We start from the raw sequence: 26,819 nt of genomic DNA on the forward strand, positions 1-26,819 counted from the left end.
TGATCTTAAAAGCATATAAATTGATGCTTCACGATTACTTTATTACATCCCAAGAGAAATGGCATGGAATCAATTAGAAAAAAATGATTATTAAAAATGATAATTGAAATGTCAACAGCTGGCAATTTCCTCTTCATTTTTCATATAACGTTTGACACAGTTATTTTCTAAAAAGAAACTAAAAATGATGCATATAATGGAAAATGTTACAATAATGGTATGTTTGATAACATTCCAGGTTTTAGGCACAAATGCAGCAGACGCTGCTGCATCAGACGTCAAACGGCTTCTTCACAAACTATTCGTGGCGGAAGGATATAACAAGTATGTCAGACCAACTGATACTCAATTCGAACCGCTTCAACTGGACATGAAATTAGTACTGACGGCAATTAATAAAGTAGACGAAGTTGCCCAAACACTTTCGACCACGGGATTTATATGGGCATCATGGTTCGACGACGGTCTCAAATGGGATCCCTCCGATTACAACGATACAAATTATATCATCGTATCACAGAAAGAAGTCTGGAAGCCTGATTTAGCCTTAGATAACGGGGTAAATAAAATAAACCAACTTGGGAACGACTTCATCAACGTTTATGTAGAATCTGACGGCCTCGTTACTTGGTACCCATCGGAAGTGTTTGAAACACAATGTCAAATTGACATTACGTATTTTCCTTTTGATGTACAAAGATGTGACATCATGTTTACGTTGTGGGTGTATTTCCCGTCTGACATTGAATTGAAAGTCATTGAAGAAGGAATTGCACTATACGACTTTGATGACCACGATGACGGTATGTGGTCTATTGTGGATACATGGGTTGAAGGTGCAGACGACATTTACAATGTTGTCGTGTACTCGATTCTACTTAAGAGAAGCTCCAAGCACTATGTTATGACGCTTGTTCTCCCTATTATACTAATGAACGTGTTGACTGTCTTTACGTTCGCCTTGCCGGCAGAATGTGGTGAGAAAATCGGATATAGCATGACACTGTTTTTATCGTTTGCCGTCTTTTTATCCATTTTGTCGAATGAACTTCCAAAAGCTCGTGGAGCTATTCTCGTATATTATATGATGTTCGAACTAGCTGTCGGTACTTTTATTGTTGTCGTGACAACACTTGAATTGCGTTTGCATCACCGAAATGGACCTGTTCCTGAAAGGATTGCACGTTGGGTAAGAGGCAATCGTTTTTGTGCAAAGAAATGGGAAAAATTATCATGTACGTCTTGTTTTGAAAAGAAACGAGTTGACGCTTCCGTTATCGTTGCTTCCAGGAAAAGTAACAAGGATTCCGAAGAAAATAAAGAAATTGTTAGCTGGTGTGCTGTCATATCAAAACTTGACTTTGTACTGTTTTGGGTAATGTTAGTTCTTACGACAGTGATAAACATAACTGTTATAATGATTCTTTACAATCATGGCGAATGAAAACCCGTACTTTTTCAGAAAAGTCCGTTTCAATGCTTGGTATATCTATGCCCAACACGAATTCAGTGTTTTGATGGTAAAATAATTTTTTTTCGCTTTGATTGACTGTTGAGTGATTATGAAAAGTTTTCAATAGCTCTTCTCGAATAACAATGAATTCTCAAATAATTTACTAGCTTATGTGAAAACGTTTGAAATACTGGTAATTATGAAATTTTACATATATGTTGGTAAGTCTCAGATAAGTTGTATCAATACAAATGCATACGGAGTGAAGATTTTTGAACTTTTACTTATAACGTCATGCAACATAATATATTAGGTCACATGATTTCAATCTTGTAAATTATAAAACTTGGTTATAACACTGCTACATTTTTCTTATTCTTTTCCACCATTGAAATTGCAATACCGTTCCAAAACCAATAAAATTTCTTAATATGTTAAGCCAAAGAAATTCTATTTTTTTTTCAAATAACTATTTTTGTCGAAAACTTACGATTTTTTTTTGTGTGAGTTTCAATGTTTCAATAGCGTTTGTTGTTGTTTTTGTTTTTTAATCAATGATTTATTAAAGATTGCAGCGGAAATTGTACACTTAACATTTTGTTGCCGTATCTTTTTTAACCATAATACCCAAATTACTAAACACAAGCTTTACATGTAGACCCCACGTAGACAACGCTGAAGGCATATTTGATATTCATTTGAGTTTCACCCGTTTCTGTATTCAGATATCTATTTTTAAAAGCTCGCACTAAAACCAACCAAATCAAGAACCATAACTCTTGCAAAGTACCAATTTCACGCACAATCCGTATAATTTTTTCCTTAAAAGGGCAAGAACCAAATGACAAACTGATACTAGTGTTCTTTTATTCCCTTTTTACATTTATCTTCAGAAATGTTTTAATACTCCAGCAGTGAATTTTGTGGGTTTTTGACATGCATGAATCACCCCTGTCTGATTTTATAAAGACTGATTCTAAAATAAAATTGCAAAGGCTGTTGACGTACGATTTTTTTTAACCGTGCTTATACAAATTTCAAACAAATAAACTTTTGAAGAAGCATTATGTTTCTTCAAAAAAAAAATCATCACTTCCAAACGTTTTACGATATAGATGTCGAAATCTATGGTGTGTCCAGCTCCGAGATTTACTCAGTTCATGTTGTATTCCTGTATCCGTATAATCTCGAATATAATATGAACAGGTCCATGACTGTTTTCAAAAAATCTGGAGATCTGCAAAATGTACAATCAAACCTCTTTCAAAAACATTTAACTTTTACACTCACAGCTGTCAAAGAGGGTCTGCAGTCCGACCACAGCAATTGTTACTCCCATCGTGGTATTAATTCAGTGTGGATCGCAAAAACTTTGAAAGATCTTTTGAAGACAATCGATTCAAGAATATTATTAGAATATAACAGCATTAAAACCTATGATTTTTCAACACTGTATACTTCCATTCCCCATACTCAGTTAAAATCCCGACTTAAAAACATTATACATCTCGTTGTTTTTCCAAAAAAAGATGGTATACCTAGATATAAATATATAGTTCATGGCAGAGATTCCTCATACTTTGTAAGAAATAACTCATCTTCCAAATATACAGAAGAAGATGTTAACAAAATGCTGGAATTTTTAATCGACAACATATTTGTCCAGTGTGCTGGACGCGTTTTTCAACAAACGGTTGGCATTCCAGTGGGAACAAATTGTGCTCCTTTATTTGCTGACCTACCTATTCCTTCACTGTTATGAGGCTGACTTTATAGCTGATCTGATCCGAAAGAAAGAATATCGTTTGGCTAGATCCTTTAATATCAGTTTCCGCTATAGAGATGACGTATTATCTTTACACAATCCTAATTTTGGTGATTTGATACATCGCATCTACCCCCAAAGAACTTGAGATAAAGGATACTACAGACACTGTGAAGTCAGCCTCATATCTTGACCTACACTAAGAAATCGATGGTAAAGGAAAACTATTGACCAAACTTTACGACAAACGTGATGACTTTTTATTCAGAATTGCCAACTCCCCTTTCATCTATGGCAACATCCCTTCAGCGCCTGCGTATGAAGTGTTCATATCACAACTCATACGTTATGCCAGAGCTACGCAGACTTTTTGTATCGCACTATAATTCTAACAAATAAGCTTCTGGAACAGGGTTATGTTGCTACAAGATTGAAGTCATCACTACAGAAGTTTCATGGTCGTCATCATGAACTCGTGGATCGTTACGGTGTATCGATCTGCGCCATGAAAACTGATTTGTTCAACGTGTCATAGTTCCTCTTTCGTATACCACAGAGTTGACTTTTTATGAGCAACTCGGCGGGTGTTTCTAGAAAAGCAAAGGACGCTTACCCTACCGGTGCACCTGGTCCATGCTCCCAGTTTTTAGTGGAGTCCGAGTTGCTCATTTGCTTTTGTTACTTTACATGTATGATTTTAGTTACTTTATGTTCTTTGTTGTGTATGTCTGTTTTCCATGTTTAGTCTTTGTTCCGGGATTACATTCTTTTGATTACCGCTATATCGTAGGTTCCCTTGATTACTCTTTGAAGTGAATGAGTGTGTGTGATTTTTGTTGTCTATTTTTACGCCTCGTCTTTTCTTCCTAGTTGTAGCTGTGGTCGTTATTATTATATGTCTGTACTAGTAAATGAAACAAATTAAAATCTAAATCTGAATAAGATAATTACGTGCTCAGTACCTATCTTCCGACTGTGAACTATTCTTCCTCATATCTTACAAACAAAATTATTGTTCACAATAGTATAGCAAATTACCAGCATACACACATTTATTGTTCTTTAAACTTCACAAATTGTAGTTTATCGTAAACAACCTTAATTCTAGACAAAAGTGGATTGAAAAGAAAACAAAGAAAAGTATTCTCTGTTGACAGAAATGCTAGTGAATACCTTCGAAGAATTGCCTATCCATCCTTTCTTAATTGATAGCATAACAAAGCTTCGAAAAGTTTTTCCGTCTAGACAGAAAAAATATGACTGTCTAGAAAAGATTAAGAGCATAGCAAATTTATTTTATCCGCATTCTTTGCCGATTAATGGTAACCATACAGCCAAAGCATACAAAAGCGTCAAGATAATGATTAATTCATCAAAGACTGATTCCTAGCAAAGCTCTTGTACATAACAGATCTGTTTCTTTATCCGTTGCTGCCGATCCAACTTCTTTTGAGATTTAAGTCTGCGAATTAACTGAACAAGTTGGTTCAAAGATAAGTCATTTGTATCAACACCGTTCATCCATTTGGTGTTTCCGATAGTTGCATCGTCTACGCTGATGTCCGCAGGATATTGTTTCTCAAGTAAATCCCCTAGGGTTATTCCATCTAATGAAGTCTAAAACAACCAAAAACAAATTATAGGAGCGATATTATGAATTAAATATGTATGGTGCTGGAATGAAATTTGAAATAACATAAACCAGAACAAACCACCAGTCTTTAAGCTATAAGCTTAAATGAATAAAATATGAAATTTCAACCATAAACACTGTCTTTGGTAAACAAAAAAATTACTTTACAATTACTCTTTGGGTCTGACCTCCCCTTACTACAAACTTTGATACTAAGTTCATCCCCAAAATCAAACATCGATCCAAGGCCCCAACCCCAATGTCAAACTTTGATACTAACCCACCACACCACAAAAATCAACTCGGATTCTAAGCCCCTACCTGTACTCAAAATCAACCTTTGATTCTAAGCCCTGCCTCCAAAATTCAAATTTTCATCAAACCGGTAGCTTTTCCCCTTATAACCAATTTATTTTACTCTTACTGGATCTCAATAACTTTAATGACCCCAATAGTGCCGCTGACATGTATCAAAGAATGCTTTACTTTTCTAGTATTTAATGAACCTAACGAGAATACGGTCATATCATATATCAATTAAAAGATACATTAATGTAGTTTTTAATATCATAATTCAAGCTAGAGTTTTCTGCCATTTTGCAATATTGGAAAAGAGGTCAAACATCCATCGATCCTAATTTACTTTGATGGATCATTTCAGTGAAATTGTGCATTGTATGTGTAAGGTAACATGTGACATTTTAAACAATGAGTAAATGACAATAAAGCAAATGAATAACTTAGATGGATCTAATGAGTAACATGCAATAAATACAACGAGCAATGTACGATTAAATCAGTGAATAACTTACAATGAATCCAATCAGTAACTAACAATTCAATGGAACAAATTGATTACTTAAAATGTCTCTAATCAATAACTTACAATGAAGACACTGAATAAGATACAATGGATATGATCAATCACTTACATAAAGGTAATTAGCAATTTAAAATTTATCCAATCATTAACGGACTATAAAGGCAATACATTACTTCACAATGAACCAAATGAATAACTTACAATGAACCTAATCATGAACTTACAATGAATCCAATCAGAAATTTACAATGAATCCAATCAGTAACTTACAATGAACCTAATCAGTAACTTACAATGAACCTAATCGCTAACTTACAATGAACCTAATGAGAAACTTACAACGAACCTAATCAGTAACTTACAATGAACCTAATCGGTAACTTAAAATGAATAACTTACATGGTTAACTAGAATAAGAACAGTTGTGTTATACCACAAAATCATAAGCAGTCAGTGTAAATGAGTGGGTTACTCACTTCCTAACATACTTATAAATATCTTTGCAGTTTTTTTATTTTACTGAGTATTTTCTGGATATATTATCGTTACCTTTTCTTATATACATTGTATCTCGAATTCTGAGTTATATTCATTCTTTACCTGAATTTTGCATAATTTGCAATATAGTCATATCAACGCAGCAATGTCATAGTAAGTTATTAACGTAAAGATCAAATAAACAAAATGTAATCCGGAAAATTGTCAGGCATTTATACTTTGTATATTTACTTTTTTGTCCAATGTTAGAATTATGATATTAAATAATTGAAATAACAAATATCGTTTTTTGTCATATGACAAAATTATTATATCACATACTTTCATCTACAGTTACGAAATCAATTTCGCAAAAATACTTTGATGACACCACTTGGGGGAAAAAATCTCTCAACAATTATCTTTATTTTAGCTGATTGTCCATGTCAATGTCTTGATTGAATGTGAAGATCTTAGATTTTTTGCCGAGATAGGTATTCGCAGTTGACATTGATATTAATAATAATTAAACAAATAATTCACGACTGAATATCGCAAACTGCAGAGGAAATTTTAATCCAATCAAAAACAAAGATAAAATCATTAAAAGATAGTTGTAATGTCAACAGCTTGCTTGCAATTACTTCTTCATTTTTGATAGAGTGTCTGTCACAGTAATTTCGTAAACCGAAATTATAAACGACATGAATGATGCATTGGATTAGCAATATTACAACGATGGTTTGTTTGTCAACGACACTGGTTGTATATACAAATCCAGCAGACGCAGCTTCGGCAGACATTAGAAGACTACTTCACAAATTATTCGTGACGGATAGATACAACAAATATGTCAGACCAATCAATAATCAATCTGAACCGCTTCAAATAGACATAGATTTAATACTGACGAGCATAAATAAAGTTGATGAAGTTGCCCAAACACTTTCGACCACGGGATATATATGGTCATCATGGTTCGACGACGGTCTCAAATGGGATCCCTCCGATTACAACGATACAAATTATATCATCGTATCACAGAAAGAAGTCTGGAAGCCTGATTTAGCCTTAGATAACGGGATTAATAAAATAAACCAACTTGGGAACGACCTCATGAATGTGTATATAGAATCTGACGGTTTTGTTTCTTGGTATCCATCGGAAGTGTTTGAAACACAATGTCAAATTGACATTACATATTTTCCTTTCGATACACAAAGATGTGACATCATGTTTACGTTGTGGGTGTACTCAGTGTCAGACATTGAATTAAAAGTCATTGAAGAAGGAATTGCACTATACGACCTTGATGACCAAAATGACGGAATGTGGTCTGTTGTTGATACATGGGTTGGAGGAGCAGACAACAATTATAATGTTGTTACTTTCACAATTATACTTGAGAGGAGTTCCATACATTATGTTATGATGCTTGTTCTCCCAATTTTACTGATGAGTGTGTTGACTGTCTTTACGTTTGTCTTGCCAACAGAATGTGTTGAGAAAATAAGTTATAGTATGACTGTGTTTTTATCGTTTGCCATCTTTTTATCAATTCTATCCAGTGAACTACCAAAAGCTCGTAGAGCTATTCTCGTATACTACATGATGTTCGAACTCGCTGTCGGTACTTTTATTGTTGTCGTGGCAACGCTTGAACTGCGTTTGCATCACCGAAATGGACCTGTTCCTGAAAGGATTGCTCGATTGGTCAATGGCGATCGTTTTTGTACAAAGACGAGAACAACAAATTCATCATGCACGTCGTGTTTTGGAAAGGAACGAGTTGACGACTCTGTTATCATTGCTAACAGGAAAAGCCACAACGATTCCAATGAAAATGGACATATTGTTAGCTGGTGTGACGTCATATCAAAAGTGGACAGTGTACTGTTTTGGGTTATGTTTGTTGTTACCATAGTGATTGACATAACTCTAATATTGATTCTTTACAATCATGATACATGAAACATTTTCCTTTTTTCAGAAAAAAATAATTTCGTTGCTTGTTATAGCTATACTCATCACACGTTCAGTTCCCCTAGATGTTAAAAGCACATTTTTGTGTATTGTTTAAAACTTCCTTTCGCAGTAAAATGCCTTCTCGAATATTTGACATAGTAATGTAAAACCCATGCACTGTGTGTAATTGTTAAGTTTTCAAACAAGTGTTTCTCAGTTGTTCACTAGTGTTTGAAATCAAAATGAAATATTTAAACGTTATATATTTATTATAATAACTCGAATGTATTGGACAATAAATCAGAAAAAAATTGTAAGCCAATTATATGAGCAACTTCATTAAATACCAGAAACCGGGAAAGGGTACCTCATTCTGTCAAATACAGAAACCGGGAAAGGGTACCTCATTCTGTCAAATAAGGATTTCCACATATGAAATATGAATTACTAAAATATATTAACATTTGCACAGCGCAGCTATTTGCCTGGGGCTACTTTTGTTTTATATCAAAGTTAACTGCGAATTCGCAATTAGATGGTTAGTCTTCTAGAAAAGCAGCAGAGAACGCTAACCCTACCGGTGCATCAGGACCAAATTCCCAGTTTTTAAAGGAGTACGGAGCGTTTGCTCATTAATTCTAAAGTTTCTGTTATTCTTATTTGTTATTTATAGAGTTTTTTGTCTGTTTTCTAGTCGAGTCAAGTCTTTGTGCCCGAAACACAAATACACTCTTCTTGTTTTATGGGTGCCCTCTAGGCTTCGACGAAAATCCCCAAGCTTAAGCAGCACGTCAAAATCCAAAAATATGGACTAAACGTGGACATATAAAACAAAGACAATCTACCAAAACAATGTAGCGAACCAAATAAAATAGACTACACATAAAACTGATAAAGATAAGGGAAACAAGACGTCACACAAAAACTAAAGCTTCCGGTAATAAGCAAAATTAAAAAAAGAGATTAATTTAGTTGAGTTAAGTTACCCGCTTAGTTTTTCATATTCCTAATAATTGAGGTTAAAATTAAAGTGCTTTCTTTTTGTTTTATCATGTTTTTTTTTTCAAATTTTCCTCCAAAATACTGGGTAAATGTCTAGATATGACACTAAAAACTTTTTTAAGGATAAACAGCATTTCAAGAAAAATAAAAAGCTTCAGAAAAAATATTCTATTTTATTAAATCTAAACACACGTGGATGTAGAAAAAATAGTTTATTTTCAATTAACCTTTTCTGGTATACACAAGTTCATGCCTATTTGAAAAAAGTACCTTATATTGATTTTTGATATTTCCGAAATATGAATTATAAGTCAAAAGTTAAAATGAAACCCTTCGTCTACATATTTGTATTTTTTTTAATCTGAAAATTGAAGGTGTTCTATAGCAAGCAAAGATGTATAGAATAGATTGGATTATCTTTCATTGTATAGTTAGCCCTGAAAAGTTTAAACATGTTCCAGAATTCTAAATTGTCTTCCCATGTCGGAAGGGAATAGAAAGGAATACCGTACACAATCAATTAACTTTAAATTAAAATTAAAAGAGCAATTAAAGCGTACATTACACTGCGGTGGTGGTGTGTTGGAATTAGGAATGATAAAAAAAATATCGTACACATCTGTAAATTCAGAATGATTCAGAGAGAGAGAGAGAGAGAGAGAGAGAGAGAGGGTGTGTGTGGGTGGGGTAGAACCTTTTACGCATCAGAACAAAAATATCAATTACTTTCGTGGAATAAAAGTGTAGTTAAACGTATTGATGAGCCGTAATTCTACTATGAAGCAAGGGCAAAGACCATTTGGTTATGCTATCCATTTTAGAGAAGTCTTTGGGGAACGGGATTTTCATATTGAGTTTCATATAAGTTTAGGAAGTTTTTTTTCATTCTTTTTCTCCCACAGTTGATTACAATGTGATTTTTTTTTATAGATTATTAAATGAAAAAAAAAAATGCCTCAAAGGTGTTTGGTTTAGACAGATTTCACAGTTATAACAAACAATTGTCGGTCAGTCGTTGAAATAATTTGATACAATTTTTTTTGTAAAATCCTTATCTGTTACCATTTGGGTTTCGGTTTTAATTTTGTGAAATTTATTTGCATCGAATCATGTAAAAATTATGAAACATAATAATACAACGGTAATTATAAAAAAAATAATTATAATTACACAACTTATATTTATCTGTGAAGAAGCCACTTTTTTAAACGACATCACGTTTGTTCTGCGCGGATCCTTCTATTACATGGACTTCTTTTATGAGATATCACTTTATTGCAGTTGTGAAGAAATTTGTACTGATATACAATACTTAATAAGAACAAAAGAAATCATTCAATCACGATATGCGTAAAGGCACAGATCCTTTTCTTCTCGGAAAGGGTGGGGGCGTGGGGTAAGGATTTTATGTATAGTTAGAATTTTAGAAGCATTCGGGATTAAAAATATTTATTTAAAAATCTACATCGTTAAGTTATGGTGGATATTGAATCATATTATTTTTCTGTCCATTGCTAAATATCCTCTCCCCTCTCAGTATTTTGAATTTGAACAAAATAAAAAAAGTCATGTTTGTTATGTTGTGATATTTGTAAGGATAAGTGGTATAAATCATAAAATGAATCGATTATCTTTCTTTGTATTCCCTAAGTCCTGTAGGCGCTCTATTAAATTTTTCGACTTTTATAACACTTTGAGTCATTAGTGCGGCTTGTTAAAATTAAAATTGTGTTTTGATTTTTTAAAAAATTTCTCTATATGCTAACTGTGACATCACAAATTATGCGAAATCTTTCTATTTTTACATCAATACCCGAGTTTTTTTTATTTGTAATTCGTTTTTCTGTTACAAAGAAAACATCAAGAATGGTGCGCATAAAACATAATTTGTGTTAATACGGCTTAGGAGTCAAATCGGTCGAACTCGAGAATTCAATTTGGCAGCTAAAAAATATAATTGGTGATTAAGGTACACGACTGTAGTCTTGTGAATTACTGGGTTGTGGGTCATACGTGCTACCTCTCAAGAAGCAGTAGTGTTGGCACTAAACATTCGACGTATTCCCATACAGAAAACTAATATTTAGTGAAATACCAGCAAAATTTCATGAAATCACTGATAATATCTTCCTATCTAAACACAATACCTTATAACTTCATCAAAATTGTCGGGTTTTTGTAATGAAGAATTAAAAATTGAAAAAAAGTTTTTAGGGAAAGTTAATAATATGCATTATAAAAGTTCAGTTACAACAACTTTCTTTAAGATGTAATTACTTGTTGTTAATCACCTGGTAAAAAATTGTCACTACCGAACTACACCAGTCACAAATAAAAAACTTTAAACCCCATTCTTTTTCATGCTTTAACTAAAACTATGTTTAAAAAGCAATCAGAATCTTTGAGTATATGGTATTACTACAAGTAAAATTATCGACGTAGACACCCTTACGCATGATAATATTTCCCGATGCTCTTTCTAAAAAAAACAATGGCATGCCTCCGTATCGAATTGTGGTTTACCGATCATGCACCTGATTCGAATTGCGGTTTACCGATAACTTAAATCACATCGTGTATTACCGGAAGTTATTTGATATTCTAGTTCATTATTGCAACATTTTTTCTTTTTTAATTCCTCTCACTTGTTCAAATATTTCCTTTTTAATTTGCATTTTCTGCCCGGAATGATGAAATTAATTCATATCCACCCGTCATACTTGAAGTGTGCTTCAATAATACCCCCTCCTATCCAGTCCTCCGTGTAAAATGGTTGTACCTTTAAATGTTAATTTTCACAATTGGGATATTTATCATACTATAAATTTATGATATGATAAGCATATATATATATATATTTCGAAACAAGGGAAGTACGCAATTTATATACAGCGCTTTTTATGCGTCACATTTAAATTTAGAATTGTTTCAACTTTCAAGTTAATGTTTGTTTATTGGGGTTTAACGTCCGAGCAGCAATATTTCAGCTATATTCAGACAATGAACATGAAATGGATGATAAAATGAACATGAAATGACAAAAAAAAGGATGGGTCACAAGGACAACAGGGTCGACAAATTTTGATTGCCACTAGAAAAAGGGGGGATGGGTAAGGTCGGGCAATTTAGCCTCCTGTGGCGGAGCGCAAAGTTTCCTACTCCTATCGAATACCACAGCAGGGTTCTTTAACGTGCGTGGAACGTGGCATCTTTCCCAACACGGTGCACCACTATGGTTTCCGGTCAGGTTTTCCGTATTATAGCCTGACAACCCCAGCATGTAACATGCCAGGGGTACCCCATTCCACCACCTGGGGCACACATCCCAGTTGCTCTGTGGGCAGAGCGCCTAACCCCCGGCTAGGTTTCTGAGCACTATTAAGTCGCCTTTTACGACAAGCTTAGCGCTGCTGCAGGCCTATTCTTTTAAACACCCGGACCTGCACGGGGAAACTTTCAAGTTAAAGGCAGCGTCATGCATTCCTTACGTCGAAAACCTGAAATAATTTATTATGTCATTCTTACAAACTAATGCCTTACTTGGACTCGTAATGGAAGCGGTGGTTAAGCACTCTATAAGATATTGTTTAACGCCATTACCATCGGGAAAAACCTTTACTAAGTCCGGACCATTTCAGTTGTTTCTAACCTTCTAGTTTTTGCCTTGATATTTCCATTTGATATATGGACTTTCTTTCGGTTGACTATTTTGATCAGGTTGGTCATTTTTATTGTCCTTTATTGATACCGTCATGTAGAGAGATGTAATACTTTCAATGTATTGTGGTCTGTTGACAAAAGTAAACTTCTTGTGAAATTAAATGTTTCAAGTCTTATTTTGAGTTTATGTATACTATCATGTAAAAGATTCATTACATTTAGCAAACAAAGCTGAAAAAAGAAACAGATATACTGTATATTTTTTAAAGTGTTTTTAGACAAGTGTATTATGGTTTCGTTTTTTCTCAAGTAATTTGGTTGCTTTCTACAAGTCAACTAACCATTTTACGATCAAATCTACCTTAAGAGCAAAATATGATAACCATGAAGATACAACCTATCATAAGTAGACACAACGTCGTGTTTATAATTTTGATCAAATCATGTTGAAAGTTTACTTCTTCTGTTCTTATTTTTATTATTTGCAAAAACACCAGGTCTAAACAGACCGTTTAACTAACGTTAATCAAGGAAAGACAGACAGATTAACGAACGTAACACATGGGAAAGACAAAAACAGATTAACGAATATAACACCAGGGCAGGAAAGACAGATAAACGAACATGACACTAAGGCAAGGCAGACAGATTAACGAACGTAACACTTGGGAAAGACAAAAACAGATTAACGAATATAACACCAAGGCAGGAAAGACAGATAAACGAACATAACACTACTGCAAAACAGACAGATTAACGAACGTAACACTTGGGAAAGATAAAAAAACAGATTAACGAATATAACACTAGGGCAAGACAGACAGATAAATGAACGTAACACCAGGAAAAGACAGACATATTAACGAATATAACACTAGGGCAAGACAGACAGATTAACGAACATAACACCAGAGCAAGACAGATAGATTAACGAACAGATGAACTGACTGATTAAAACTAGAGTAATACAAACCGATAAATGATCTATTACTAGGTGAAGACATATAGATTAACGTACAGACACACAGACAGACAATTTAATCTGATTCTGGTTAACAAGGTGTTATGTTTAAACTATTTCCCCATGCATTCGTCTTTATGTTAGTATTTAATGTCGCCTTATAATTGTAGAATGCCTGTAACAAATTAAACCGTACAAAATAAAACAATATTTACTTACCAAAGATCTAGAGTGGACAGGAGCCAGTAATTGAAATATTATTAAAACTATAACAGTTAAATAATGTAAAAACTTAAAATGAAACGCCATGTCACAATTTTCCAAGACAAATGTCAACTTATTCCAAAGCACAACTTCATATAAAATGATTCTTTGAAGCCATTTTAAAATATATATATATATTTTTTTTCAAATCGGATTAGTCTATAGCCTAAAGACAACCCACGGCAAGGAATATTTACTATGCAAACAAAAAGTTTCAATTTTTCATATTTGAAAAATAAATCTTCTGTCAGCGAGATGGCGATATTAATAATAAAGCTTTAAAATTAATAGAAAATGGTTTGAATTATTATTTATTTTTTAAAACCACTGGGATCTCCTTATTGATGACGCGATTAAGGAAATCCATCTTAAAACGATGGGAAAGGTTCAAAAAGCAAAAAACAATGTCGCAAAATCGTAAAAGCTTCCACTTATTGCTTAGGCAAAGATTAATTGGTACACTGACGTATCAGCGCATTAAAACCATGTTCTTCAAAATCTTTTCCAAGCTCTTTAAGTAAAGTATTTCGAGTAAATAAATTTGAAGCATTAGGTAACCTGTCAGCTGAAATGGCAAACAAACGAAGCAAATGCACAAAAGTTGCTTTTAAAATTATCTCATTATAATCTGATTTTCACAATAGGAGGTTTTGAACTAAAACGAACAGCAATGAAATTTCATGCGGATGAAGAAGAAGAAGAAGAAGAAGAAGAAGAGAAGAGAAGAGAGAGAGAGAGAGAGAGAGAGAGAGAGAGAGAGAGAGAGAGAGCAGTGAAATTTCATGAGAGAAAGTTGGGCGTCGTAACGAGCAATGAAAAATACATTGTATTTACTGTAACGTCCTACTGAGTTGTGGGCATGATAAAAACCATATCGTTTGAATGATTCTTCCTTTTTCAAAGCGTTTGAAAGCGTTGCTAATATCAACATCACTATAATAGTTTATGGAATGTAAGCAAATATCGACGGTGCCTGCAGGACATATTTTAATTTTGATGTCCTTGGAGACGATATTGTTTGACTGGGAAGGACAAGTCATTTAATGTTCTTGGAAATAATTTTTTCCATTTGAAAAGCAAACAAACAAACACAATTCAATGACAATAACCATAACCATACTACAACAATTGTATGTGAAAATACAGCAAATGTCAACGGTTGTACAAAGGTTTTTATGAGAAGGCCAGACTCATTTTCGCTTGATTTTTTTGCCGTAATTTTAGTCCCGACTTTTTATTAAATATTTAGCTGTATGTCTTTTTGTCATTAAGTTTTTTTGCTATATTTCTTGATTTTCTCCACCTTTCTGTTAGTATTCATGTCATCAATGAGGAAATATTTGTTTCTTCTGTCGTAGCTTTTTCATTCCATATATACCATAGACTGGAAATCATCAGTCAATTCGCCGGTTGCTTTATCATAAAAATCAAATGTACTTACCCTAGCGGTACACCCGGTATGTGTTTCCTTTTATCAAAATTATTGATTTTTCGTCGTTTTCGTTGTGACGTCTCTGCCTTTAACATTATTCATTTGACTACTATGAAAAAAAGGTTTCAATTGATGTCAATTTCATCAATCGAAATTCAAATTTCCGTCATATTGACTGAACTAGAACTAATATTACAAAAGAAAATGCTTACCTATAATTATTTAACTACATTATGTACCATATTGTCTTTGGAACCAACACAATTTATGTTGCTCAAAGACTTGACCGAGTGACGTTTGTATATCAGCAATGAATTTACAGGGTCAAGTGGAATGAAAAACCAATAATAAAACAAGCAATATCAACGTCTATAACACTTTCATTTGAAAAAAGGTCACTACATGACGTAAACAGTTACAGTTCTGTGTTTACTCGTAGAAAAAAAAATGGCGCGTTTAAGTTTTATGACGTACTATTTAGGAACGTTCTCGGTGTTTGTTGATTATTTGTGTATCTTTAAAACACTGCTGTCATTAGATTTATCCGTAAAATATAAATTGTTCACACTCAGTTGATTATATATTTTGAATAAACCTGCATTTTTATAAGGTATGAGTACTCTTTTACTTTTATTGATTGTAAAAGAAGTTTTGGCTTTTCGCACTGTATTTATCTGTAAAGCGGATAGTATTAAGTCCGACAGTCAGAATTTCTTACTCTATCCAGAAAATATTCTTATAAATGACATAACATACAATGGTTTTATTGAGAAAGGTTTAAGTTGGCGTGCCTCCCATGGATACAAAAATAATTTCATTCCATCGAAGTAAAAGTATTTAATTGGTGGGGGGTCTAAGTTTAAAAAGGACCCTTAAACAACCGGTGCACCTGCTCAATGCTCCCAGTTTTAGTGGAGTCTGAGTTGCTTATATGCTTTGTTGCTTTGTGTGTATGATTTTAGTTACTCTATGGTCTTTGTTGTGTATGTCTGTTTTCCATGTCTGGTCTTTGTCCCTGGATTACATTCTTATGATTAGCGCTATAGCCTTGGTTTCCTTGACTACTCTTGAATAAAAGTTTGAGTGATGCCATCGCAGAAAAAAATCATCTTATAAGTTACAAAGGGAATACAATTGTTGGTAATGGATGAAAATATACTTCATTATCTATGTTTACAAGCGGTCAGTGGAAGCTAGTAAAGTAAAGTTTGTTATCACTAAAAACAAACAAACAAACAAAACAAACGAAAAATATAAAAAAAAAAAAAAAAATAATAAAATAAAATAAATTAACAAAAAGAAAATTCTTTTTTAAATATTTTCATGTGTCTTTTTTTAATTGCACGTTCTTTGATTAGGGAATTCCAGACTTTTGCCGTCATAAAGATTTTTTAAGTATTACTTACAAAGTACAATGCAGATAGAGTTGAAACATTTCTATGGAACAACTTTTTGCACAGACTTAGGTTAGGAACGGTGTAGATAAAAAAAAAAACATGATTCATATAGAAAACTTGCATACAAAAAACATCGACTGATAAAAACATATACACGATATCTTTTATACTATGTGTGGTTTTCGATTTCACTACAAAATGTTACCAAAAAAATATTAATACCTTGAAGTGGAGGGGAGATATTACAAATAAAAGAGAATAATATTCAGGCGCGTAGCTCAGGCCAAATTGTATTGTAGGCAAAATTACGGCAGCGGGTCTGCCCCCTAGCAGTCCAGGGGGAGCACTGGTAGGGGTTCCAGGGGGCGAAGCCCCCCGAAGCTCCGCGGAGATAGCGTTTTAGAGCATCATTTATGCCTCTCCTGGATGTATTTTATCTCAAAAAAAAAAAAAAAAAAAAAAAAAAAAAAAAAAAAAAAAAATGGTAAAATTAAGTGCAGGCAAAAGCTTTTTTGCCTAACGCGCCTGATATTATTTAAAATTTCAAATGTTGGAAGACTTTGTTCATACAGATCGTTGTTATCCAAATCAGATCATTTGAGTTATTATCATTCATATAGAAAATTATATTCTTGTTAATAAGACAATGTTAGTGGTAGAATAACCATGAGTCTTGTATTTACAGTCTTCATTAACTTTCAAGTAAAAGTATAAAAGAGTTTCAGATCCAGTTTGACAAAAATCAGTTGTTTTAATTTTTTTGTGACAAATCAGCGTCGACTGAAGCGAACAATGAGAATATCTAATATACATTAACATTACAAATATCACATTTTACGGTTAATTTTGCAGAGTAAAAAAAAAGAAAACATGTGAAAGGAGTTTAAGGCCATTACTTATTAATAATATGTTTTTGCAAGAAATTTATAAACAACAACACGATTTTTTCTCGTGATCTTAAAACAACTTAAAATATATACAACACGGGTTGTTGCTATTTGATTTTGGAATCATTTTTGAAATCTCAGCTAAAATGAAAAGCGGAAACCCCATGCGGTTATCATTTCCAATACAATTATTTTATAAAAAAAAAAGAAAAAAAAGAAATATTGTCAAATGTTAAGACAAACATCTTTAGAAAATCAAGAAGGTCCATAGAACAACTACATGTAAAGAATTTAGATAGACATCAGTAGTATTAAAATACACGTATGAAATATAGGGTGTACATAAAAAGAAACTGATATAAAGGTATCAGAGTTAGCTCCAGAATGGAAACCAATCAATCCGTCGAAAAATGTTGAGTGCTAATAAAACTCAGAATAAGAATTCGTATTCATTTTCGTCGTCTGTTCATACCAACTACAATCAACACAGCCTTTGAACATAACAAATTTGTTTTTTAATTCGTTCCTGTCGATCTAATTTTTGTTTTCCCTTCAGTGCGCGTATAAGTTTCAGTAGCTGGTACAGCGATACATCGTCACTTCCGGTTTCATACTCCACCTGGTTGTCTCCAAAGAAACCTTGGTCCATTACCGAATCCAATGGAAAGAGATTATCTAAGGCAGCAGTCCCAAGGGAGTTCTAGAAGAAAATAAGACACGAGTTTTTAAGGCATTTTGTGAAGTGTTAACTGCAGTTAACCTCGATACAATCGATTAAAAATTAATAAGGACAAAACTGACCATGCAAAATTATTACTACAAAGTTAAATTTGTTTTTCATACCGCTTGCCCATACTATATATGTAGACAAAAATCAGTCAGACGCTTTGTGATCAAGTGTGCTTTAAATCAGGTAGAGGCATGTAATATATTATTTAGCTGCGATTAATGTAGCTCCTTTGAAATACTTTGTTAAAGTGGAGCTACAAAGAGGTCCCACAACTTGGAATGGGTTAATCATAGTTTCTCCGTTGCGTGCCTTTTCTCCCACAACCATCGTGCAATGTTTTTTAACAAGACAAAGTTACATTCTAGATGAATTTCTTCAGGAAACAAATGTCGTGGTGTTGGATTTGTTAATTTTCACATACCTTACTAATATCTTATTATCAAGTTCAAGATCAAAATTTCAGCTATCAATCAAACTATTTTTTCAAGCGATTTCCTTATTTTCAGCATTAAATTTGTCTTTTTTCAAATAATTTGTGACCATTTCAAAATTATACACGTCATGAAACATTGTCATTGAGATCACCCTAGAGTGAAACACAAGCTGTGTCCGTTCATTCGATACCGATACTGTGTTCCCATCACACGTTTTGAATACTAGAATGAAGATTATTATTTGGCAGCTAGCCTACGCTCTGATTTTTTTTTGTCTACTCAAATACGCTGAAGAAGTGAATAAGATTATTTTTTTTCAAACCTGAACAAACAACTTCTCAAAAATACTTGAAACTTTTTACTTACCACAGTTCTCGAGTCTGCCGCGTTGTAAAATTCGAAAATAAGTAAAACTATGAAATATGTGTAACACGTAGAACGTTGACCCATGTTTGAATCCTCGTAATATTGCTTCTCGATCTTTTACTATTTTATACTAACCTTCTATACAACCAATCAGGTGCATAATAAATTTCTGAAAGTTGAAAAGTAAATCTTTTCTCAGATAATCTGACACAAAACATCGAACATTAACTAGGCAAACATATTACTATCGTTTTTGGAAGTTCGAAAATAAACATTGCGTAAAATATTGTAATAAAAACAACTAAATATAATCTGGTTAACGGTGAATTTGCTTCCTTTGGGAAATTTGCCTTGCATAATTTAAGTCTATAATGTATTAACATTTCAAAAAATAGTTACAATATTGTTAATGACCAGAAAACATCATGAGAAGGGCAAATAATAATTATGTCGAGTCTTTTTTTTTTTAAACTTTAAACTGTAAGGTGTTGCTATATTTTCTTTAATTCGTGAATATAACGCCAGATTTCATCACGAGAAATAAGATTTTGAAAAAAAAAGCCGTGTTCCTTAAAAATGCCAATCGTTTTAGAGCTGTTAAATTGTTTGACGTTCCATAAAATATTTATAAATAATTATAATTGCTATATGTACATTCTGATATGATTTTCATTTTTTAGTATAATTGTATTTTTTTTATTCTTAATGACATGTCAAAATAACAAAAAATTAACGCAAAAACTGATGCGATTTGGAAACAAATTAAAAAAGCTTTAGAATATATAAAAAACATAAAATCTCTTTCTTTTTCCAATACATATATAATATTATGCAGTGTAATGCCTGAATTATTACGATTAGAGAAAGAAAAATAAAACGTGAGCCTATATGTAACATAAAATGCTAGAAATAAAAACCAAGAGCACTACATAGTAAGAGAAAATCGTATACATTTTTTTTATCAAACAATTAACATATGAGGGAGACGTCGGGGAAAAAACGTGAAGAAGGAGAACAAAACAAAGACGAACGAACGCACGAGCGCACGGGCATTTTTCAAAGCTTAAGGGGCCTATAAAGTGAGATAAAATTCTGTCTATGCAACTTTTATGCAACTTTTTTTATAGTGGTCGAGCTAAATTTAATCAGTATAAATGTCCATAGTAGACACATTTCATGCATTTCAAGAGAAAACATTCCATCATTCGGGTAGATCTAGCATTGAGATATATGAATAGCAAAGCCGGACTTTTCACATGATATCTCAAGGAAGGCTATTATATACGTACGTGTACGCTTCTAGCTTAGGAAACGATCATTTAATTTTGAGGGTAGGAATTGGAAGATTTCCTTTGATCAAAATATTCATTTGCACCATGTTAACGGTTAAGATATTTATTTATCACATACATCGAATCAAATTATTTATTTTCATGTATGTAAAACCATATTGTTCGAATCAGAATGATTTGAAAAGTTCAAAATATTTTTCTCCAATTTTCAAGATCATATTATTTATTTTCAAAAAAGATTTTAATCAAAAGTTTTATTTTATAATTCTCCCAAGCCCCCATTTCAAAATTCAGTGGTCTTCCCCTTGACCAACGTGCAGTTTTCTATAACTATAAATCTTAGCTGTATCTATTTTATTTTTCTGAATTCCCTTTTGTCAATTAATACAAACGCTACAAGAGCGATTCGGTTCTATACATTTTATAAACTGATTGGAAATAAACTTTTTATATTCATAGGATCAAGTCAAGTCGTATATAACAAAGTCTCCAGTGCCTTTAAGTATATTAAATAAATTGTCAACTGCGTAATTTAAGGTTCCTGTATGGTGAGTCATTTATTCCTAAATCGCCACTGGAGCCAGAATATATCAAGAGAAATCCTCGAGATTGCTAGTTCATGTGTTTGCCTATAAAGTATTAGACAAGGATAGATCTCCACTGTATCCTAAACTACACATATAATTATATATTTATTGACTCATACATATTATTATATGAACAAGAAGGGATTATCTGGGTGGTGTATCTGACCCCCAAATTATCAAATTTCATTAAACATTTGTCAAATCTTGACAGCTATTCTTAAAGAAGCCGAAATCTATAAGAGATATAGAACCTCTCTAGCAAACCAATTGAGACGCTACCCCAATAATCCGCTAAAAGGAAAAGTGCTTTTACAAATTTCATATGCAAATACTTGGCATATTTTAGGCCTGATTACGGCTTATGGCGCCCCGTAAGGCTGAATAGTTTATTTGTGACTTAATTTTATCTGTTTTTCCGATTAATGCAGCGTATAAAACAATTTAATACCTCACTAAAAGTTAAATGATTATAAAGCGATTTGATACTGATTGTAAATGAATAAGTGATAATTTAGTCAACGGGCGGATTTATGGTTTAAGATACGGAGAAACATCGGCTCCATTCTTATTCTCTCAAGTGGTTTTATTGATGCTTATTGTATCTCTGTATTTGCTGACACGTTTGAGAGTAAACTACAAATAAACACATTTTCTCAAACGCTATCATGATACGTTGATCAATGTTGAGGAGATGCTTAGTTCAAGAGTCTTGCCACTCCAATTAACCCGGTACTATATTTACCTGTGATAATACAGTATAAATCTACCCGTCATATCTTTATGGTCGTTACAATGAGTATAATCTGCATTAATGCCCCGTCATTGTTTTTCAAGATACCAATAAAATTTGTTTCAATAGCCTCTTAAGAATTGACACTTTTGAGTTTTTGTTTCATCTAAATTTTATTAAAATACCCTACGAATTTTGACGTCTAATTGAGAAACCATTCTTTTCCCATTTTCCATTTTTGGCATGGACGTAAATATCAACTTTTGACAAATCACGATGTAATGTTATTACAGATAGACACAGTTTTTGTGACCGAACATTTTGCACGCTTTAGAATGAACGGTCAAATGTTACTGTGCGTTACGTGCGAGGTATTACACACAAACTGCAATAAACAAATAAAATGCAAGTCTTAACGAGCATTTTATGTGTTTTTTGTTGTTAGGCACACATGCCGTGAGAGAGTTGGTATTAAACTCGCCACTTATTACTTGTTTTTATTAACTTAATTTGTTAGTTTAAACCTATTTTAACTGTATACTGCGAAACAAGCACATCGCTTGTACAAATGTCTTACAATGAACTTAAGCTTTTATTCTTTTACACTTTTACAAATGCTAATGATTGTTAAGTTATCCACATTTTTGTCGTCCATGCCATCATCCTTAACCAGAGTATCAACCAAAACTGAATCAAATGTTTGTGGAAATAATCTAAACAAAAAATTCTTCATACAACCGAGTTTGTCCTGAAGCAATAACAAAGTTTTTACTCTTACTAATGAATGTTGAATATAAATGTTGCTGCCATCAATAAAATAAATTAATCAGTTGATCACCGATCGACCAGCCTGCAAAGAGCTGCATTAGTAAAAAACTGAAAGCCGATTGAATGTTTTCGGTCCTTTTCACAGCTTGGAATTTTTTCTTTCTATTTACACTGTTTCCACTTTCTCCTCTATTTATTGAAAGTGTTCACTCTTCTTTCAATGGTCATTGGACTCAAAGTTTGAGTAGGCTGTGGCGAGTGGAGTGTCGAATTTTGAACGTGGTTGAACGCATAGGTCTTGAAAGGTATTGACAGCGCCGTTTTTTTTGTTACGTTAATACAGAATATTAGGCCTTTGGTTTTTGATACTGACCTTATCACGGGTATCTCAGGTCGAGTCTGAGATTCCCGTGATAAAGCCAGTGTAAAAAAGAAAATGGCCTAATATTCTGTTTGTCGGTAATGTATAGGAAACATTTTATTCTCGTTTTTTGTATGTTAAAAAAACACAAAAATCAAAATAGAATACTTTTAAATAACCTATTTTGTCTGGATCAGCCACAGTCATTCAACTGTGACGATACGATTTTTCACGCATGCCTGGTTTTAAACTGACCTGTCAATTTTTGTGTCATGACCAGTACGTTATGACAAGCATGAACGATCTGTGTACATCAAATTTTGAAGGAAAATGTCACAAATTATCGATAAAACATTATTCAACCAAACTTACCAGAAAAGGTCACATTTCCGCCATTAGACTGTGCCTAAGATAAATACAAATATGCATTTGGATGCCTAAAACGGGTGTAGTTAAATAAATATAAATCACATTGATATTGCAAATTTCGATATGCCGCACTCGTGTTTCAAAGATTAATGTCTCAGCACCAGCATCAGAACAAAACAACGTAGAAAAAAGATTCTATAATAAATACTCAGAGCCTAAAAATATCAAACAAGGTAACAACTGTATTCAGAATTTTAAAGAAAACAATGTGACTGAACAACTGCTAATGCTGACCATAAGGGATGGTAAAACTTTGGTTAAATCTATAAAAATGTTCACATACAATTCTATTACGAATAATATAGAGGGTTGCCTGTGTCACAAATATTAAATGTAGTTTAAGTGCAATATGCACTGACATTTTACTTTGAAATGCAAGCTTTTTAAGCGTGTTTCCTTCTGTTTGGAAATCACACCAGTTCACGTTAACAATATATAATAAGGACGGGGCAGCTCTGAAAAATGAATGGCTCAAAATCGTTTTGTCGGAAGTGACGTGTATCCATCTGCGCAATGAAAACTGATTTATTCAACGTGGCATAGTTTTCCTTTCCTCTTTCGTCTACCCCGGACTTCACTTTTTATGAGCAACAAGGCGGGCGTTTCTAGAAAAGCAGAGGATGTTTACCCTATCGGTGCACCTGGTCCATGCTCCAAGTTTTTAGTGGAGTTCGAGTTGCTCATTTGCCTTTTTTTACTTTATATGTATGATTTTAGTTACTTTATATTCTTTGTTGTGTGTGCCTGTTTTCCATATCTGGTCTTTGTCCCTGGATTACATTCTTTTGATTACCGTTATAACCTTGGTTCCCTTGATTACTCTTTCAAAAATGACGTCTGTACATTTTTTTTGGTATTTTTTAAGTCATTGTTTGATAACTCCTAACGCTAGGGCATAGCGTGTGTCATATTCCCGTTGGTTGAGACATCACCCAGACCAAGTCGATATGTGATTACAAGTTGCCCATAATAATATTACACGAATAACGAGGTCTGAAAACGATCGTATTCTCCAAGATACTTTCTCAATGCTTGAATATCACCCAACCGTTGTAGGTGGTCCGTACTCCCAGTGTGGAGTCCGTGTTGCTAATTCATACTTCAGTTGTTGTGTATTCTTCTTTAATTTATGGCGTTTTGTCTGTTTAGTCCAGTCTTAGTAGTTTGTTCCCAGATCATGAATATCCTGTTTCTCATTCTAATTAATGGTGTGCTAAAAAACTAAAAAAAACTCAGTAGATGGGTTCCTTTAAGGAAATCATTTACCATTTATATTAAGACTGTATATACCATTTATATTAAGGCTGTAAACATGAATAATACAGTGTAATTGCTGTGAATTAGATTTTTGTTTTCTGAGCCTCGCTCTCATTTGCTGTACACATGACATCCTTTTCATCTATAAGTGTAAGTATTGAAGTATTCGTTAATTGAGTAACGGGTATGACGTAATAGTCCTATTTTCTACTTAATGTACGTCAACAGTTATGTAATTTTGACAATTTTCATATAATAAGCACATTCAATGCCATCTGAATAGTTAAGATAAAAGGGCTTATATGTTTGCACTTCACACCAAGAATATAATGTACTTCCCTTAAAGTGGTTATTGGCATCAATGTCCTCTAATGCCTGTTATACAAAATTTCGCATTTTTTTCTCTTTTGTTACTGTCTTCTAAAGTTGTAAGTAGTTCATACCCACTTTGTAGTGTATATATATATATATATATAACGTCTCAGAATGTAATTTTTGACATTTCTATACGTTCACATATCTTCCCTGTATCAATTTGATCCGATGGAGCGGTGTAGTGAATAGAGTCGTCAGATTCTGAGACGTTTATATATATATATAATATTAGTCACTATATTTAGTGATGCTTCACTGTATTCATCGAACTCCAAAACAAAAAACTCATGGCAGTGAGTTTTGCATGGCGGCTTAGAAGACATCACCGCTGTTTCAGAGTTTAGTTATAGTATCAGGAGCCAATAACAACAGTTTAGGTTACAGACCACCAATTCAACCAATGAGCATTTGGAACGTACGCAAAAATAGTCCTACGCAGAAATTACCCCTGTTCCTCATAGTGCTGTGAAAAAAGTTCTCATCTTATTTAAAAACTTTAAACAGTTTCTGAAAGGAAAAACATTTCTGTACATTTTATAGGTGCATTTTGCTTCTTGTGATGTGAAGCCTATGGGAAGTGGAATTAGTGGTTTTTAGCCTTAAGATGAAGCCATGGCAAAATGAAAAGTTTCTTGAAATAGCTTTAAACTACTTGAAGATCTTGTTAACTTTGCCATGACAGGAATACACTACAAAAATCCTTCAAAATATGCATTTTTTTAAGTTATAGGTCCAAATTATGGAAAATTGGTCTTTTTGGCTGATTTTTATGTCCTATCTTGTAAAAAGTGTAGAAAATTTAGTAAAAATATCAAATATTAAACTTTGAGGGCTATATTTACCTAAATATGGTAGTAATAAGTACTTGAAATCAAGTTTTGTGTAGATTTGAGCAAAAATTAGGTTAGAAATGAGGAAAAACTCACTTTCATTACTGCGGTTAAGGCCATATAAGCATTCCCCTATGGCAACATGGAAAATCCATTATTGAGCACTTTTTTTGCTTTAGGTGCCCTTTACTGGTCATGTTTTAATGTGAAAACACTGTATTTACAAATTTAAAGCCAAATATATCACCTTTTGTGAAAATTTAAAGATTTAGGATTTTTGACATGTGATCAAGAAAAAGGGGGAGGCATGTCAGAAATATATTTTTAAAAATAGACCAATTTCTCAGAAAATGATTACTTTTAAAACTATTTCTTCATTAATATTGTTAAAAACAAGTTGTGGTTGATATTTTTTATTTGAAAAGTCAGAAAAAGTTCTTTGCAAATATTTAATGCATTTCAGTATGGTAGAATATTGTCACTTTTTTGCTCGCACAACTTGGTTACCCTATATTTAAAAATCAAATATTTAAAAAAGTGCTTGTCACATTTCACTGAAACTTTGCAGATGCATTCAGTATGTGTGTAGGAAGATACCTGTATAGTTATTAATTTTTTCTAAGACAAAAAGTGACTCTTTAGGTTACAGACCACCAATTCAACCAATGAGCATTTGGAACGTAAGCAAAAATAGTCCTACGCAGAAATTACCCCTGTTCCTCATAGTGCTGTGAAAAAAGTTCTCATCTTATTTAAAAAATTTAAACAGTTTCTGAAAGGAAAAACATTTCTGTACATTTTATAGGTGCATTTTGCTTCTTGTGATGTGAAGCCTAATCTCCATAATGAATTTTAAATATACCCCTATCTTGTGAAAACACTGGGATTTCCCATGCTATTTATAGACCCTTCACTTCCGGTGACCAGTACTGCACTGCAAG

The 26,819-nt window shown here is 33.1% G+C and overlaps 2 protein-coding genes across 2 annotated transcripts; one reads left to right on the forward strand and one right to left on the reverse strand.

Moving 5' to 3' along the window:
• Positions 1-214: 214 nt before the first annotated feature.
• LOC148620772 (neuronal acetylcholine receptor subunit alpha-6-like) lies at positions 215-1,444 on the forward strand. Its single transcript, XM_088573870.1, has one exon. It carries the CDS (start codon positions 215-217, stop codon positions 1,442-1,444), a length of 1,230 nt encoding a protein of 409 aa, XP_088429996.1.
• A 16,560-nt stretch (positions 1,445-18,004) lies between these two features.
• On the reverse strand, positions 18,005-19,376 carry LOC148620773 (uncharacterized). Its single transcript, XM_088574577.1, has 2 exons — positions 19,250-19,376; positions 18,005-18,419 (listed from the first exon to the last, which is right to left on the reverse strand). Exons 1-2 carry the CDS (start codon positions 19,331-19,333, stop codon positions 18,201-18,203), a joined length of 303 nt encoding a protein of 100 aa, XP_088430703.1. The 5' UTR covers positions 19,334-19,376; the 3' UTR covers positions 18,005-18,200.
• Positions 19,377-26,819: the final 7,443 nt, after the last annotated feature.

This window comes from Perna viridis, chromosome 3 (assembly GCF_037379345.1).
Source record: "Perna viridis isolate PV_CMFRI_1.1 ecotype Kerala chromosome 3, ASM3737934v1, whole genome shotgun sequence".
Taxonomy (NCBI): domain Eukaryota; kingdom Metazoa; phylum Mollusca; class Bivalvia; order Mytilida; family Mytilidae; genus Perna; species Perna viridis.